The following is a 16,509-nucleotide window of genomic DNA, read 5'->3' on the forward strand; positions in this document are numbered from 1 at the left end:
CTGGCCTTTGTTGCCCAGGAGAGCTGCTCACAGGTGCTCTGCAACGTCCCCTTTGCAGGGAGCAAGGCTGGGGGACCTGAAGGACGAAGCATCAGGGCACTTGCCCCGGGTGGAGAGGTTTGGGTGATTTGTGGGCCTGAGTGGATGCTGGGTAACATGACCCCAGAGGAAGCTGTGCAGCATGTGGAGAGAATGGGGCTGGGTGTCTTGGGTACCTTCCCAAGCACCAAGAGAGAGGTCTTTAGTTAGGTGTGGTTTTGATGCCTTAAAGTTGGGGTTTGATTGCTTTGGGCATCACCAATAGCAAAGTCCGGCTTCTCCAGTAAGTAATCTGCCAACGCCTCCAGCGGGGCCTTTTCAAATTGATCCTTTGTCAGTAGACTTTGCTGTTTGAACATGACTGAAGTTTCTAGCCTGTAGGACACGACACCATAGATAAGTCCTTAACAGCAAAATGAAGTCCTTAGAGACTCTTCCTTGATTTCGCTTTTTAGTGGTTGTGCCTACTTTCCACAGCTGATACAAAGGCTTTTACATTGTTGTCTTTACCATTTTGTTATTCTTCATTAACACACAGCATCAAATTATAATTGAAATTTACTATCCTTAACTTTCTACCTTGATCTCCACCTTAAAAATAGGAAAGTTGTTTTTATTTAAACTCTTCTCAGATTGCTTTGTATAATGCCCTCTTTGCTTTTTATAATAATAGTTTTCTGCATTTTAATTTCAGTTCCATAATAATTTCACACCTGGATGCAGTACAGAATTTCAGGTAAGCTTTTAACATTGTGCCTATATCTGAATAAATGGGTGTAACTGTATTATTACTGCTGGTTATTTCTAAGTTTCCTGAAAAACAGTTGTATCTTGAATTAAAAAAAAAAAACATGCGCATTCTTACAAGAGTACATGGAAGATATCTATTTGTTAAAATATCAGTTCATACTTATAATATCTTTGGGAAAATGAATAATTGTTAAGACATAGGCAGGGGACTTCCCTGGTGGTCCAGCGGTTAAGACTCCATGCTTCCAATGCAGGGGGCCCAGGTTCAATCCCTGGTCAGATCCCGCAACTGAAGATCCTGTACATGGCAACAAAGATCCTGAGTACTGCAACTAATACTCCGCGCAGCCTAATTAATTAATTTTTTTAAAAAAGACATAGGCTGGTTTCTCCCACTCTCTGAAAGTAGAGCGTTCCTGTGAAAACTTTCCTAAGCCAAAAAGTGAAGAAGCAGTTCCGTTAGGACACAGTTTGCTAACGGAGGCACAGAGTAAGTTGAGGTAAAGCACAGATGCTCACAGACACAGTTCAGAGCTGTGGTGGCTGATGCTGCGATGCTCAGTGTGGTTCCAGGGAAGGAGCTTGGCGGGGCCACTCCTGCCTCTCAGGATGGCGCTGCCTCTGTAACACTCACTGCGAAACAAATGCTGAACATTAGTTTTGCTTTTTGCCTTTTTTTCTAAAGGCAAAAATCCCCTTCAGATTTCTTTCATTAGCAAAAACAGGTACTAATGTAGGTCTTTCATCAAAGCAAAGCGGTGAAAAGCGAACTTTCAAAAAGCAAGGGTTTCCTGTGTTAGATTTGGTTTAATTTTATATAAGACATTAGAATGTTACAAAGGAGATCTCACAAATCAAAGAAAATTTATTCCCTAAAATATTTTGAAATAACCGACTAGAAATTTGAAACAAATAAATGTTGGGCCCTTGCTTTACTATAAACATCAAAATTAATTCTAAATAAATTGAAGTCAAAAAATTTTAAATTATATAAAACTATATAAACATCTAGAAAAAGTAAAATTAAGCAGTTCTCAAGCTTCTAAGACAGAGATAACTTTCCAATCTTACAAATAATAAATAGAACCACACGCACAAAAAAATAAGACTGACCGAGGGGACGATAAAAGCAGACTGAAAAAAATATTTGTGAGACTGTTATGTAAAGAGCTAATTAAGACCTGTGTAGATAAAAGACCAAAAAAATCACAAAAGAGGAAATGTCGTAGAAGATAAATAGGCTACTACACAAGTCATTGCACTATTAAATAACTACAGAATTCCTTCTAATCTTCAAATCATACCTTCAAAATGTTACCATGTGAATACCCAGTGTAGGCCAGGGTGTGGCACATATATGAATTGATGGTGTTTAATATAGGTTTGTTTAATCTACACAGTAACCTGATATATTAGGTAACTTTGTCCCCATTTTCCAGATAAGAAAGCTGAAGCTCAGAGAAGGAACCTGCCTATGGACACTGGCAGTGTTCAGACCCTGGCCTCCCTCACTACCAGGCCATGCTTTTTCTGCCATGCCTTATTACTTTTCAGAATGGTACAATAGTTTTGGAAAGTAATTTGGCAATCTATAAAACATAGTCATAAAAATGTCCATCACCTTTAAACTAATAATTCTGTTTTTGCTTATCTGCTGAGGAAATAATTCAGCATTTGGTAAAGGCTGCCTGCCCCAAAATATTGAACATCTGATTGATAATATTGAAAGTTCATCAGCAACTTCAGATGTCAGTAAAAAAGAAATTAATTAAATTATGATACATATACCCAAATATTACAACTGTTAAAATGCAGCAATGTGGAAAGCATTTATGGTTTTCACTTATTATATGAAATTACATAGGTCTTATAGCTACAGCTAGGTATTTCATTGTATTATAAAAAAAGTAAGATATGTAATACTTACGATCTAATGATGAGTGATGATTTTTTCTCTGTTTCTACAATTAAAAAATTAAATACCTGTGGACATTTAGATGTTGGGAAGGAGAATTAAAGTGACAATGGAACAAAAACAGGATACAGATGTTTCTGTGTATGATTGACAATTATAAGATTTAGTAGCAAAACACCTAATATCTTTTTTTAAGTTAACTTTCTTTTGACGTATAACACATACACAGAAAAGCCTCCAGATCATGAGGACAGCTCAGTGAATTTTCACTAGTGAACACACCCGTTTGCCACCCAGACCAAGAAATAGAACATTACCCAGAAGCCCCCCTTATGCCTCCTCTTGGTGCGTCCCGTCCCCATCCTAGGCGTAGATTTTAAATGGCATGGAAATATACCAAAATTTTAATGCATCCCATGTTGAGCTGGCTAGAACGAGTGGTCTTTGTTTTCCGTTTTTCTCTATTTTGTAATCCCTCTTTTCCGTGATAATGAACTATACTGTATTTTATTCTGACTTCCATTTGTCCATCTATTAAGTTACCTCTTGCATTTAGTCACAAAATTCCTCCTTTTAGGACTGCCCTTTACTATTTGAATTTAGGAGTAGAACCATTGCCTTCCTTGTTCCTTCTGCAGTAGGATAAGAAGTACAGGTTGTAGAGTGGAAATAATTCTCTCACCCGCTGGTTACAGATCTTCTGTTGCAAGGCAGCCCCTTGGGCACAACATGTCAGCCTGTGCATTAGGACCCTTCCTTTTAAGCAAAGGTAAAAGCAAGCAGTGCAGTTGTTTCCCTTTCCCTGTCACGCCTGCCCACGTTTCGTATTCTTCTGCTCCACCCAGAGGGCACTGGCCTGTGCCCATCCCAGGCTCAGGCCACACTGCCGGCTTTAGCTACAGCACAATTGAGGAAACCGAGACACGCCACCCAGTTCTACCACCGGGTTCTACAATGCCTGGTTCTAGGATGACCTTAAGCCTTGGTGACGTCTCCTAATAAAGAGGCTGTTCCTCAGTGTTACCACTTTGGAGAAACTGGAGGAAAGGTCAACTCCTAAGCCAAGGAAATGGGCTCATGTAGAGAAGACTCACTCCCTCCAGATTCTCTCCCTACTCTGAGCCAACAAGAGGGCTTGAGGGGCTGGACATAGATCTGTTTTAGTATCTAAAATAGTTATTTTGTTTAGTACTTTAGATTCATAGTAAGTACTGCCATTTGTTTAAATGACAGTTGGCAAAATAAATGAGTGAAGTGTGGTGCATCTTGCCATAGAGGCTGTTTTGGGTTCCTGGTTCTTAGGCATTAAGTCATAGAACCTCTGTCAGGGTCCCCAAGACCACCCTCAGGTCTGATCATTCACTTGGAGGACTCAGGACTCAGCACATGGTTGTACCCGTGGCTGTGGTTTATTACAGCAAAAGGACACAGAGCAAAATCAGCAGAGAACAAAAGTGCATGAGACGGAGTCCAGAGGAAACCAGGCGCCAGCGTTCAAGAGTCCTCTCCCAGTGGAGTCGTATGAGATGCACTTAATTCTTCCAGCGATGAGCTGTGACAGCACGTGTGAAACACCCTCCTGGGAAGCCCATCAGAGACTCCAGGGTTTTTCTTGGTGGCTGGTTACATAGGCACCCTCTGCCTGGCATGTACCAAAATTCCAGATTTTCGGAAGGAGGGCAGGTGCAGAAACCATGTTGTTTGTACAAACAGTCCAGGCACGGTGAGCCCCTCTCATCAAGGACTGGTGGGAACCCTCCCCAAATCCAAGCTCCCCAATGCCAGCCTAGGGCACCCTGCTGGTTTCTACAGACATAGCCTCAGGCCCTTTCTGCACAGACCCTTAGGCCGGTAGAGACTTAGCAATACTCCAGCCCATCTTCAGTTTACTCGTGAGGAAACTGAGACCTGAAAGATGGTGTGACCTGCCCAAGGCTCTCAGAGTTCTGTGGGGGGCCAGCCCAGTCACAGTCCAGGCATCGTTACTCCAAAGCCAGGCTTTTGTGACTGTGTTTCATGGAAGGCGTTATGACCAGATTGGTCAGTTTCATTATTTTTAATATGCCTAAGTACAGGTAACATTAAAATTCATTAAAAAACACTCTGATGGTAGAATTGAGCTTTCTGTGCCATGATACTCTCTAAACTCAGGGTCCATCTGTTCCATGTATAATTATATTCATATAAGTGACCCAGACCATCGTTATGTAAAATCTAGCGGCCTGCTCTGTGCATTTTAGAGTACATCAGGGTACAGTTTACATGAGCAGAGCAATCACAGCATTGTAAACAGATAAAAGAGAGATGAGAAGGAAATTCAACAAACATTAACAGTGATCGCCTCTGGATGGTGTGATGATGGGTGAATCTTTTTTCTTTCTACTTTCACCCTAAATTTTATGTGATGAGTATGTAGTATTTTTAAGTGAAAAAATTATATTTAAAGAATAAACTTTAGAAGAGACTGCCCGCGCTAATCTTCAGTCCTGGGATCCCAAGCTGTGGCCCTTCAGCACTGTGGAACTGTAGAACAGACCAAGTAGACTTGGTCATCAGAGGGAATAGAAATGGGCTCAGCCCTTAGAAGGGCAGTTTGGAAATTTCTAACGGAATTCTAAGTGTATTTTCAATGACTCAGCAGTTCCACTTCCAGGAGTTTATCCCACAGACAGGCTCATTCATATGCACAAAGACACTCGGGAATATCCACTGTAACCTCGTTCCTAGTAGTCAAAGATGGACACAGCTGATCGCCCTCTGCAAGGGACTGGTTGTTACAGCACAGCCGTGTGTTAGAATAGTACGCAACAGAAAGGTTACCTCATAGGAAAGACAGTTATTTTCCATTGTTTATACTGTTTGAGTTTCCTACAGTGTGTTACTCTTAAAAGTATACATTTTATATTATTTTTTTAAATGGTTAAGTTATCTTAAATGACCTTGGCAAAACAGAACTAACCCCAGGGCGGGTGGGAGGGAGGGGGCAGGGGAATTATATCAGAGTGTATCGGAGGACGTGAAATTTCTTGGGTGTGACAGTGGTGGTGTGATTCCATAGGGAGACGTCCTTTTTCTTAGGAGATTCGTACTGAACTCTTCAGGATTGAAGTGGCCTGATGTCTGCAGCTTACTTTCAGACTGTTCAGCAAAGTGTGCCTGTGTGAGTGTGTGTGCGCATGTGCAGTTTGTGTTGACAGAGGGAAACAGCAGAGTAGCACAATGTTGGCAATTGTTGCATCCAGGAGAAGGGCATACAAATGTTTGTTTTGCCAGTCTCTTAACCTTTTTGTAAGGTTGAGATTTTTCAAAAGAAAAAGTTGGGAAAAAAGAAAAGATTTTAAAAATCAAGGAGCTAAAGACTTCTGAAAAACAAAGCAAGTACAAAGCACTCATTACAGGAATCTTACAAGAGTGACTCTTTATCACGCCACATCTTTCTAAACAGAAACCACTCTGCAGCTGCAGGTGGTTGAAGGTTTGAGCTGCACAAAATTCTGTGCAGGATGCTGGTTAGCTGGGCTGGTTCAGAACCTGGAAGCACTGGGCAGTAACCTTTCCCTTAAAGATGCATTTCAGAAGGCACATCCTTTGTCCTCTCTTTCCTCTCCAGCTCCGAGAGGAATCCGTGCAACGCCTCGCTGCCGCACGACAGCAGGAGCCCAGCCAGCCTGATCGGCCAGGAGGTGATTCTTGTCTTCTTCCTCCTGCTCTTGTTGGTCTGGTTCCTGAATCGAGAATTCGAAGTCAGCTACCGCCTACACTACCATGGGGACGTGGAGGCGGACCTGCACCGCACTAAGATCCAGAGCATGAGGGACCAGGCCGACTGGCTGCTGAGAAACATCATCCCCTACCACGTGGCCGAGCAGCTGAAGGTCTCCCAGACCTACTCCAAGAACCACGACAACGGAGGAGTCATCTTCGCCAGCATCGTCAACTTCAGCGAGTTCTATGAGGAGAACTACGAGGGCGGCAAGGAGTGCTACCGGGTCCTCAACGAGCTGATCGGGGACTTTGACGAGCTCCTGAGTAAGCCTGACTACAGCAGCATCGAGAAGATCAAGACCATCGGGGCCACATACATGGCCGCGTCGGGGCTGAACGCCACACAGTGCCGTGACGGCAGCCACCCGCAGGAGCACCTGCAGATCCTGTTTGAGTTCGCCAAGGAGATGATGCGCGTGGTGGACGACTTCAACAATAACATGCTCTGGTTCAACTTCAAGCTCAGGGTGGGCTTCAACCATGGGCCCCTGACGGCAGGCGTCATTGGCACCACCAAGCTGCTGTACGACATCTGGGGAGACACAGTCAACATTGCCAGCAGGATGGACACCACGGGGGTGGAGTGCCGCATCCAGGTCAGCGAGGAAAGCTACCGCGTCCTGAGCAAGATGGGCTACGACTTCGACTACAGAGGGACGGTGAACGTCAAGGGCAAAGGCCAGATGAAGACCTACCTGTACCCCAAGTGCACGGACAACGGGATGGTGCCGCAGCACCAGCTCTCCATCTCCCCCGACATCCGAGTCCAGGTGGACGGCAGCATCGGACGCTCCCCCACGGACGAGATCACCAACCTGGTGCCTTCCGTACAGAACCCAGACCAGGTGTCCCTGGGCTCCGAGAATAACACACAGGCCAGGGACACTCACCCGTCTTCTAAGAAACCCTGGAAGGAGCCCATCAAAGCCGAAGAAAGGTGTAGGTTCAGCAAAGCCATAGAGAAAAGCGACTGTGAAGAAGCAGGGGTGGAGGAAGCCAATGAACTCACCAAGCTCAACGTCTCAAAGAGGGCGTGATGCGGCCCAGCGCCGCCCGCGGTGCTCTGTCCGTCCAGGTTCCACAGTACCTGTCCCCGGACGTGGTGTCCTGTGGTCATTGCAGCCCTAACTTCTGTGTGGATCACAGTTATTCAGGGTTCATCTTCATCCGTTTTTTTCCTCTTCCCCCTTGGTGTGACCATTTGGCAGTGTGGAGAACAAGTGCCTTCAGGGGCTGGCGCGGCCTGGAGTCCAGGGAAGGTGCGGCCAGGGTGTGGCGCTGGGTGGTGGTGGACGTTAAAACAGAAGCTGTGGTTAAAATATTATTTTTATCGCTTTTTCTCACGAGACACTTTTTTTTTTTGCTAATACAATGTTTTTGAGGTTTTTTTCTGTATACGTACTAGTGTTTTTCCAGTGACCTGACCTTTCTATGTAAACACATAGACGCACACACACTTGCATTCATGAATCTGAGATCAAGTGCCAGTAACTCACTGGGTGGGGATGCTGGGGGCGTGCAGGCTGAGGACCGTAGAGGGCCATCAGCCAGGACACCGGTGTCCCCTGACCTGCGCCTTCCAGGCCAGCCGGGCCCTCAGGGGCTGTGACTGCACCCACCGCCCCCCACACCCAGCGGCTTTAGGGCTTCTTCCTTGTGCAGGCCGAGATTCCAAATGCTTACCGGCCTCACAGCTCATGAACCCAGGCCTCAGGTATCTAAAAGCCCTTTTTCATTCTGCCCCCGCCCCAAGGGGTCTTCTAGCTGGAGCGGAGGGGCTTGTCTTGGAAGCTGACTCAACTGAGAGGAAACGCAAAATAAACATCCAAGGGTTGAATTTATTTATTTATTTATTTATCAGGAAACGTGTGTGTCTTGGGGAGGGTTGCCGGGTCATTCTGTCTGGGGAAGGGAAGTAGGCTGAGGGGGCGGGGTGTGGTCACAGAGGGCACAGCAGAAGGATGAGAAGGTGTCCGTTAGTGCTTCAGCTACTCTGGGCCGCCTCCCCCGCCAGGGGCTGAGCAGGACCCCACTGGGCACGGCCTGCACACTCTGGGTCGGGGAAGCCCTTGGCCACCACTTTTAAAGCAAAAGCCCTGCTTCTGCCCCCCACCCAGGGGGTCTGCTCACGACAGGGGTGGGATCAGAACCGGCTCGCTGTGAAGCAGTTCTGGGCAGAGCACCAGGGCCGCGGGCAGCGCTTGGCTTCCACATTTAGAAAGCTTCTCCATCCTTTCCTGTTCTCAGCCTGTGCAGGACCCATTTGTGGTGGGGTTGAGCCTGGTGAGTGGCTCCCAGCCCTATTTAAATAGAGCTCTTACCCTGTAAGTAGGGACAGAATCGTCTGGATGGAAATGAGGTATGGAACCGGGGAAGTACAGAAAACCCAAGGAAATTGCTTCTGTGCCCTTTGTTGCTAATCCTGCTTGTAATTACGTTTTGCCACACTGAGTCTGAAGTTTATGTAGGATTGAACTCAGGCCAGAGTTGCCCTGTCATAGTCATATGACACCTCATTCTTAAGGTGGCTGCAGCTCATGGGATATTTGAGGACTGGCTCCTGCTCTGTGTAAGGTCTTCTCCGATGTGCCCTGTGTATTTTCTTTTCACTGGTAAATCTCTGTGTAGATTTCACATCTGCATTAAGTCCTGTTATCACTCCTCACCAAATACGTACAGAATCTGCCCTTCCCGGCATCATGAAGTATTGATTCTGATCCCCCAGCGCCCCAGGGACATGCATGGCACGGACCCCGGCAGTACGGTTGTAGCCAGGATCTCCACGTCCAGGGAGATTTGCCTTCAGGTTTTACTGTCAGATTGTTAGTCTTCCAATGCTAGAGAAATGGAGAAAGGATGACTGTGACATTACCTCTTCTAAAGAATGTATTCTTATAAAATCCTGCAGAGATTTTATTTTTTCTGAAAAACACTACCTGATGCTCTCCTTGTCTGTCAGCCTTGTGGGCATGTCAGGGGTTCCTTCCATCAGTATTAAGACGTGTGTTGAGTGTGGGCCTCGCCCTCCGCCATCTGGCTCCAGGCTCTGCAGCCTTGGCGGCGGCTAGGGGCCTGGGTGCTTCCTGCTGTTCCCCGTGTCTCTGCTGTTCCACTCAAAACATGCTCCACAGAGTTCATCTCTGCACACGCTTCCTCCCTATCAAACTTTTTTTTTTTTTTTCCCTTCCCCTCCTGCGATTCCTGGGAAGCCAAGAGGCTGCGGATGCAGGGAGAGAGTGGTGACGTCCACCTGTCCAGTTCAACATTGTGCAAATGGAAGCCTTTGTGGACGGTTTAAATTGTCTTTAAAAAAACACCCCGAGCGAGCCTTCCTAAGCAGCCAGTACAGATGTTCTCTTTGGGCCACCAGTGACCCAGGTCCTTCCCAGCCCCTGCTTGGAAGCATACCTCAGCACAGAACCATGGAGTGCCTGCACCCGCAGCAGCGCCAGGCCTCTGACTCAGTGGGCATTGAGCAGACGGTGGCTGAAGACAGACGGGCTTCTGAGCAGCGGGTTCAAGTGCTTCCGATTAGGTGGAGGCGTTCTTCAGAGCGGCAATACCTCCTGTGAACTTAGGGCAGGAAGCAATACTTCAGAATTGAATGTGTGTAAATAGTTGCTTTGAGTTGCAATTGCTAGTTCTTCTTGGCCTCAGGTCAGATCAAATTATATATGTATAAATATATATAAACAAACACAAATAATTGCATCCAATGCAAACAAATGCAGAGCATCAGTTATGAAACCCTCACAGAGCTTGGAGGCTGCTCACGGCTCCGTTACCCTGACTGTGCTGTGGAGACACCTGCACATTTGCACTTGACATTGAGAGCCAAAGGGCCGCGTGCTTCCCCATTATGTGGACTGTAGTGATTTGTAGTTTCCAAAGATCTGTCCGCGTTTGCATTTCTAGACTTTCGAAGTAAGCACTTTTTGGTGGTTGTTTCGAAAAATCACGTCATGCCTAGAATCTGAAAATTAAATCTGCGAGAACCAATTGTTTGCGTTCTCCATCTTTCCTTTGCTCTACCCTTTTTAAGTTGTTAATCCTAATAATTTCAAAATGCACCCACTGAAGAAATGGACATTAAAATACTCTAAAATCTCAATATTTGATGCCTGGTATTTCCTCATCGACAAGATCGTTACCACTTCCGAGATTAGGGCGCTCCTTTTTCCCTGACATTTGTGGCTGAAATTGGAAGCTTTGCGGGTCTTTTACATCGTGACCTTGAAAACAAGGCAACTAAAAACTCTTTGTGTGTATGTGTGTGTGTGTTTTAAATGGACACATTTGCTACAGTGAACTTTGGTTGAGAATTATTTATTTTTACACGGAACAGAAGCAGGTTGCAGGACAAATTTTGCTTGCGACCACATCCTGATTTTTTTAGACCTTCTAAATAGTTTTTCCCGCAGTATCTTCAGCAACTGACTGAGAAGATGAAGTAAGTTTTCTGAAAAGATGTGCCTGCATAGCCTCTTCCTTACAGAGTCCTGGGGTGCCCGTATCATGGGGAAGTCACAAACCCATTTCGGAATCTGTTTAAAGTCACAGAGCATCTTTGCCAAAAATCACACATGCCATTTTACATGTCATAGGGGCTCACAGCACCTCCAAACCTGGAGCCAAATGCTGGCTCTGCTAGGGGTTAGAGCCTCTTCCCCCAGGGTTTTTCCTGCAGAGTTCAGTATTAATGTGCAACTTCAAAGCACAGGACCCTCTTGTCGACTCAGCAAAGGGGATGCAGATGTGGCCCCAGGCCTTGCTCATCAGATCAGAGGGATCCAGCTTCTAGGTGATCCTCCACTGGAGCCTGGTACCTGTGAGGACACTGCTTGTTGACGAGGGTGCTCTTTCCTCTGAGTCCGCGCTGCAGGCATTCCTAGGAACCTTCCGGAGGTAAGGGAATAGCTGTCTTTGTTGCGTTTCTCTAGTAGAAAGGACACTCCAGGGACTTTGGGGGTTTTCTCAAACAGTCTAGAAAGGCAGCCTCTAATTTTTGCAGTAAACCTCAGGACTTATCATTTATGGCTTCTCTTTCATCTATTCTTTTTTTTTTTTAATCTTTTCACTCTCATTTTAGGGAGAGTTTTAAAATAAGTGTAATGAAGAATCGACCTTACCCAAATAGAGGGCTGGCCTTTTCTCTGGTTTCTTGGGAAGTGATCTCTGAGCTCTTGGAATATCATGCCTGATAAGTGTCTCTGTTTAACTGGGGCTTTGGGCCCCCACCAGGTAGTCCAAAGGTGTAGTTTAGTGTGCTGATCACATGGTATTCAATTGACCTCTGCAGGGGCTGGAGACGAGTTGTCTACTTTTATCTAAAATCTCTTTCGCACGTGGTTGCTTTTCTCTGCTGTGGGAATCTGTCGTTGTGGCCGCCTGGGATGGATCCCAAGTACCAGGGAGAGGAAGCTAACTGGGGCAGGAGATAAGTGAGAGGAAGTGATTAAGAAAAAGTACAGAGTTGCACACCATGTAGGCGTAAACTCAAAACCTTCCCAAGTGTCTATTTTTACACTGTTCCTTTGTAAAAATTGGTTTTTAAATAACACGACTCCAAAGAGTTGTTACTGTATGTCAGAATAACTTAAGCGTGGGGAATTCTCACATCCCTTCTGGGCCTGAAAGTTGGAAAGAGAAGGAAATTACGCAATCAGGTATTGAGCAATCTGAGTGCTTCCTGAAACCTCAGTCATCAGCAGCAGCGATTCCTAACCTTTTTTTGGGCTCGCAAAGCCTTTGATAATTTGATGAAAGTTGTGGCTCCTTCATCCAGAAAAAAAAATGCACATCAAAATAAACCCACTTTGTGGGCTTCCCTGGTGGCGCAGTGGTTGAGAGTCCGCCTGCCAATGCAGGGGACATGGATTCGTGCCCCTGTCCGGGAAGATCCCACATGCTGCGGAGCAGCTAGGCCCGTGAGCCATGGCTGCTGAGCCTGCACGTCCGGAACCTGTGCTCCGCAACAGGAGAGGCCACAACAGTGAGAGGCCCACATACCGCAAAAAATAAATAAATAAAAATTTTAAAATCCACTTCATGTTCCTGGATCCAAATCCAATACCCATGATCTACAATAACAGGAGGAATGGTGATTTTTAATTATAAGTATCTGCAGGTGAGGTTTCCAAGCACTTCTGGACTCTCTATTGGAAACGTGATTAAACAGGTTAATGCTGCTTGTTTATATATGCATTTCCAATCCAATTATATTTTAGACTTTAATGTGTGAGTTACCTAAGTACATCTGAAGAGGCACTCAAAGAACTTTTCAATATAAAGACAAAGTTCATCAGATTCTTTCCCAACAGATAAATAACGATCAGACAGTGTTTTACTGAGTACCCTACTATGTGCCAAAGCTCCTTTCACTTAGGTGGTGACAGTGCTGTGATACTTGAGAATATTTGAGGAGCACCTGTGATTAGTCACTGTTTTTCCCGACGGCTCTCCTGTTAGGAATCCCACCAGGAAACAGAAGGGAATTTTGAGACATCCCTCTCCTTGCTGACATTTTTAAATGGTGGCACCTTAGTGTCATTTGTACCCCATCAGAGATGATCTTTGTGTTATGGTCTTATGGAATATTCAGCCTTTCAAGAAAGAGCAACAGATGAGGACCATTCAGGGAAAACAACTGCACCAATATTGTGTTGGTCCCTCCCTGAGAGAGGGACCACTCCACATGGTCATATATTTTATTTTTAAAACAATCCTGATGGCGACTGGGGTCCCAGCTCGAGGGTCTCAGAGCTGAGCAGAACAAGGCACTGGCTTGGACTGACGGGGCTGGTGGTGGCCTTTCAGGAACCACACCCCCAGTGAAAGGTCTCCCTGCCCCCCCACCACGCCACCACCCCCCACACCACGACCCCCCCCCCCCAGAATTGCAAGAGGTTGGAGGACTAGAGCCTCTGCTGACCCCACCTCCTTCCAAGTGACCTCCAGCAGGCTGCAGTCTTCTCAGAGCTGCTCTTTCTCTGTCTTCCTCTGGGCTTTTTTTTTTTTTTTTTGCTGTACGCGGGCCTCTCACTGTTGTGGCCTCTCCCATTGTGGAGCACAGGCTCCGGACGCGCAGGCTCAGCGGCCATGGCTCACGGGCCCAGCCGCTCCACGGCATGTGGGATCCTCCCGAACTGGGGCACAAACCTGTGTCCCCTGCATCGGCAGGCGAACTCTCAACGACTGCGCCACCAGGGAAGCCCTCCTCTGGGCTTCTTGATCTTCTCAGCAAACAAAATTCTTGCCCTCTAGGTTGACAGGGCGAGGATTGATAGCAGAAAGGGGGAATTATTTGGACTTGTCCATGTGATTCCAGGGAAAGGAGCAGAATGGGGGTGACATGGCCTCACACGCTCCCCTTGGAGTCCCATGGCATAGACAGCCTCGCACCCAAGGCATCCGTCTCGAATCCTGCCAGGTTCCCACCCTCTGAGGTCCCCAGCTCTGGTCTCCCCATCTCATGGACGGCCACTCCTCGTCTCTACCTGCGGCCACCACCTGCATTCCACCGTCACCTTTGACCTCCCAGGTAGGTTTCAGTGCTGTGTTACCTCACTCCCAAACTTCAGGAGTACAGATAAACCTATGGCAACACGGCGAGCGGGCACTTTATTGATTTAAAGAAAGTAACTCTTTAGCTGCGAAATTCAGTTCTCACACATGCAAATGTGACTCTACACATAAGGCAGCCTCCCATTATATGATAGTTTTCTGCCAAGGAACTCAAGACACCTGGAGCCCCTTCTGTCCTCATGATGCCTCACCGAAGGCAGAGGTGGTTTTTCCTGTCCAACAGATTCGAAAGTTCAGGTTCAGCGTAGCTGAGCGGCTTGACCCCCTCAGCCAGTCATTGCCAGTGATTCCCAGCTGCACAGCCAGAGACAGAGCACGCTGCCAGTCCAGGCCATCTCATGGCTTGCCCCCCCTTCCTTTGCAAGAAAAGAACAAAGAATCCAGGTGGTGGGGTGAGACACGGTGCATTTAAATGGTGAGATCAGACAGTAGGTCAGCAAGTGACCGACAAGGTAAATCCATCTCCCCTTCTCTCCCTCTCCCCTTCTTTTTGTAAGACGGGATACTTGAATTGTGTGTGGAATGTTTAAGGTATTGTCTAGTGTCTGCTTAGAATGGAAAAGTTTTCAAATTATTCAAGTGTCTATATGGACTTGTGTCCATCGGCTAACCAAGACCATCAGGGAATTGAGACCAAGTTTGCAACACATCGGTGCCTTGGGAAAGATGTGTATAAAACACAGATTATGTTGGTGTCCTGTGTGTCCTGCTAATGTAACAGAACTAGATCAGGTACCTTGAACACAAGATCCCTTTTTTTTCCCCAACTGTTGATTACACAATAAATTTGTTATTATGTGTAATGTTAAGTTGTTTTTAAAATGCCCTTGTATATCTGCACATCTCCAGAATTTCAGGGAAGTATTAGAGGGGAAAGAAAAAACTAAATATTTATTGGCCATTTAACTTGAAATATCATAAAACATAATTCACAACTTCTATGCCAATTTGGGGACCTTGGGCAAAAAAATGACTGTTGACTACAACGGAGCAAGGAAGCCAATAGTTTAGAAGCAAGTCTTATAACATGGTGAGTTGGTGGAACTTTTCTTTTGTAATTCTAATTTGCTGGAGTGATATCTCTTCTTCCTCAAGAGTAAAGACTTCTGATGGCATCACAGATACATCTAGAGTGTTAGCTTAGCACAGAAGAACGTGGCTAAATGTTGCCCTTGGTATCCTATTTCTATTGTTAATTGCATGACAGGTTGTACTTTCCAAAAATTTCAGTCAAGGACTTCCAGAGACTTCTAAAGGTCCTAATCTACTGTAGTACCTGGAGAGCTTTTGGATTTGGTTGGTTGGTTGGTTTTTTAATATTGAAGAATGTGATTTATGTGAACTTTCAGGAAATTAATTCAACTAAAACCTAAATCTAAGAAGATAAGGTAAAACTTTTTGGGAAAAAAAAAGAGATTTGAAGCACTTATCCAGATTATTTAGGATAAAAGCATCCTTTTGCCTAAAATATTTCAAATGAGACAAAATGAATTTATCGCATGAATCACATGGATAGTGATCCAAATTCTTCAGTTCACTTTTCTTATGTAGCCAATACAATGGGCTGCTTCAATCCCTTCAGCATCTCATTTCCAAATTTCCTCATCTCCTTCTGCCACTGTCTGTTTTGTTGGCAGAATTACAATAGGAACAGACCTGCATGCTTTGAGGGAAAACCTAGCATATTCTTGTGAACTAGCCATTCAGTAGTTACCGGGACTCCAAAAGAGTTTGCCTGTGTTCCTGACTGGTGGTTCCTGTCACCGACTCAAACACAAGACGTCCCGCATCTGTTTCCGTAACAACAGCCCCATGGATGACCTCTGGCAGGAGCTCTGTAGTGCCAGCGTGACCGTCCCATGTGCCTGAGACAGTCTGGCAGCCAAGAGGAGACTGGCCTTCCTCCCTCTCTTCCCTCTGAAGTGCAGGAAGGCAGCCTCAGGCACTGGCCCAGCTTGAGACACTCCAAAACCCTCACCATAAACTGCCACCAAGTCCTGGGCAAGCCTGTGGCACCCACTACCCTTCGGAAGATCGTCTGCAAGTCCCTTCTGGGTTTAGCCTCAAGAAGCTGCCAGAGCAGCGAGCTGGGACTTTGGGCCTGATCCAGACTCACAAAGAGGCTCTTCATCCATCCAGTCCTGGGCTGGCCCAGGCAGCAGTGAGCCAGACTCTCAGACCAGTGTGGAAGCCAAACAGAGACCCCTGCCAATCCCACCAATGGTCCTGGGGTCTCTGAAGCGGTCCTTGGACTTGGGGGAGGTCAGGGACAGAGCAGAGGACCAGCTGGGAACACCCAGAAAAGTGGATGTCGGCAAAGTGGGGTCTCCAGCGTTCAGTGACCTAACGCAGCAGGGGCCTGGCCCCTTGTGTGCCACCACTGCAGCTGCATCGTAAGCCATTGGACGGGGTGTGCCAGACAGGGCCTCCACGGGCACACCCTCTTCACTCTACCG

At 46.3% G+C, this 16,509-nt stretch overlaps 1 protein-coding gene across 1 annotated transcript in view; it reads left to right on the plus strand.

The window, feature by feature from the left end:
* ADCY9 (adenylate cyclase 9) overlaps positions 1-7,619 on the plus strand; it is a 129,895-nt gene extending 122,276 nt beyond the window's left edge. The window contains exons 9-10 of the mRNA XM_065892517.1: positions 734-775; positions 6,315-7,619. Coding sequence (XP_065748589.1) covers positions 734-775; positions 6,315-7,506 — 1,234 coding nt within the window. The 3' untranslated portion in view covers positions 7,507-7,619. The remainder of the gene's footprint in view (positions 1-733; positions 776-6,314) is intronic.
* Positions 7,620-16,509: the final 8,890 nt, after the last annotated feature.

The sequence above is a fragment of the Phocoena phocoena genome, chromosome 15 (genome assembly GCF_963924675.1).
Source record: "Phocoena phocoena chromosome 15, mPhoPho1.1, whole genome shotgun sequence".
In the NCBI taxonomy this organism is placed as follows: domain Eukaryota; kingdom Metazoa; phylum Chordata; class Mammalia; order Artiodactyla; family Phocoenidae; genus Phocoena; species Phocoena phocoena.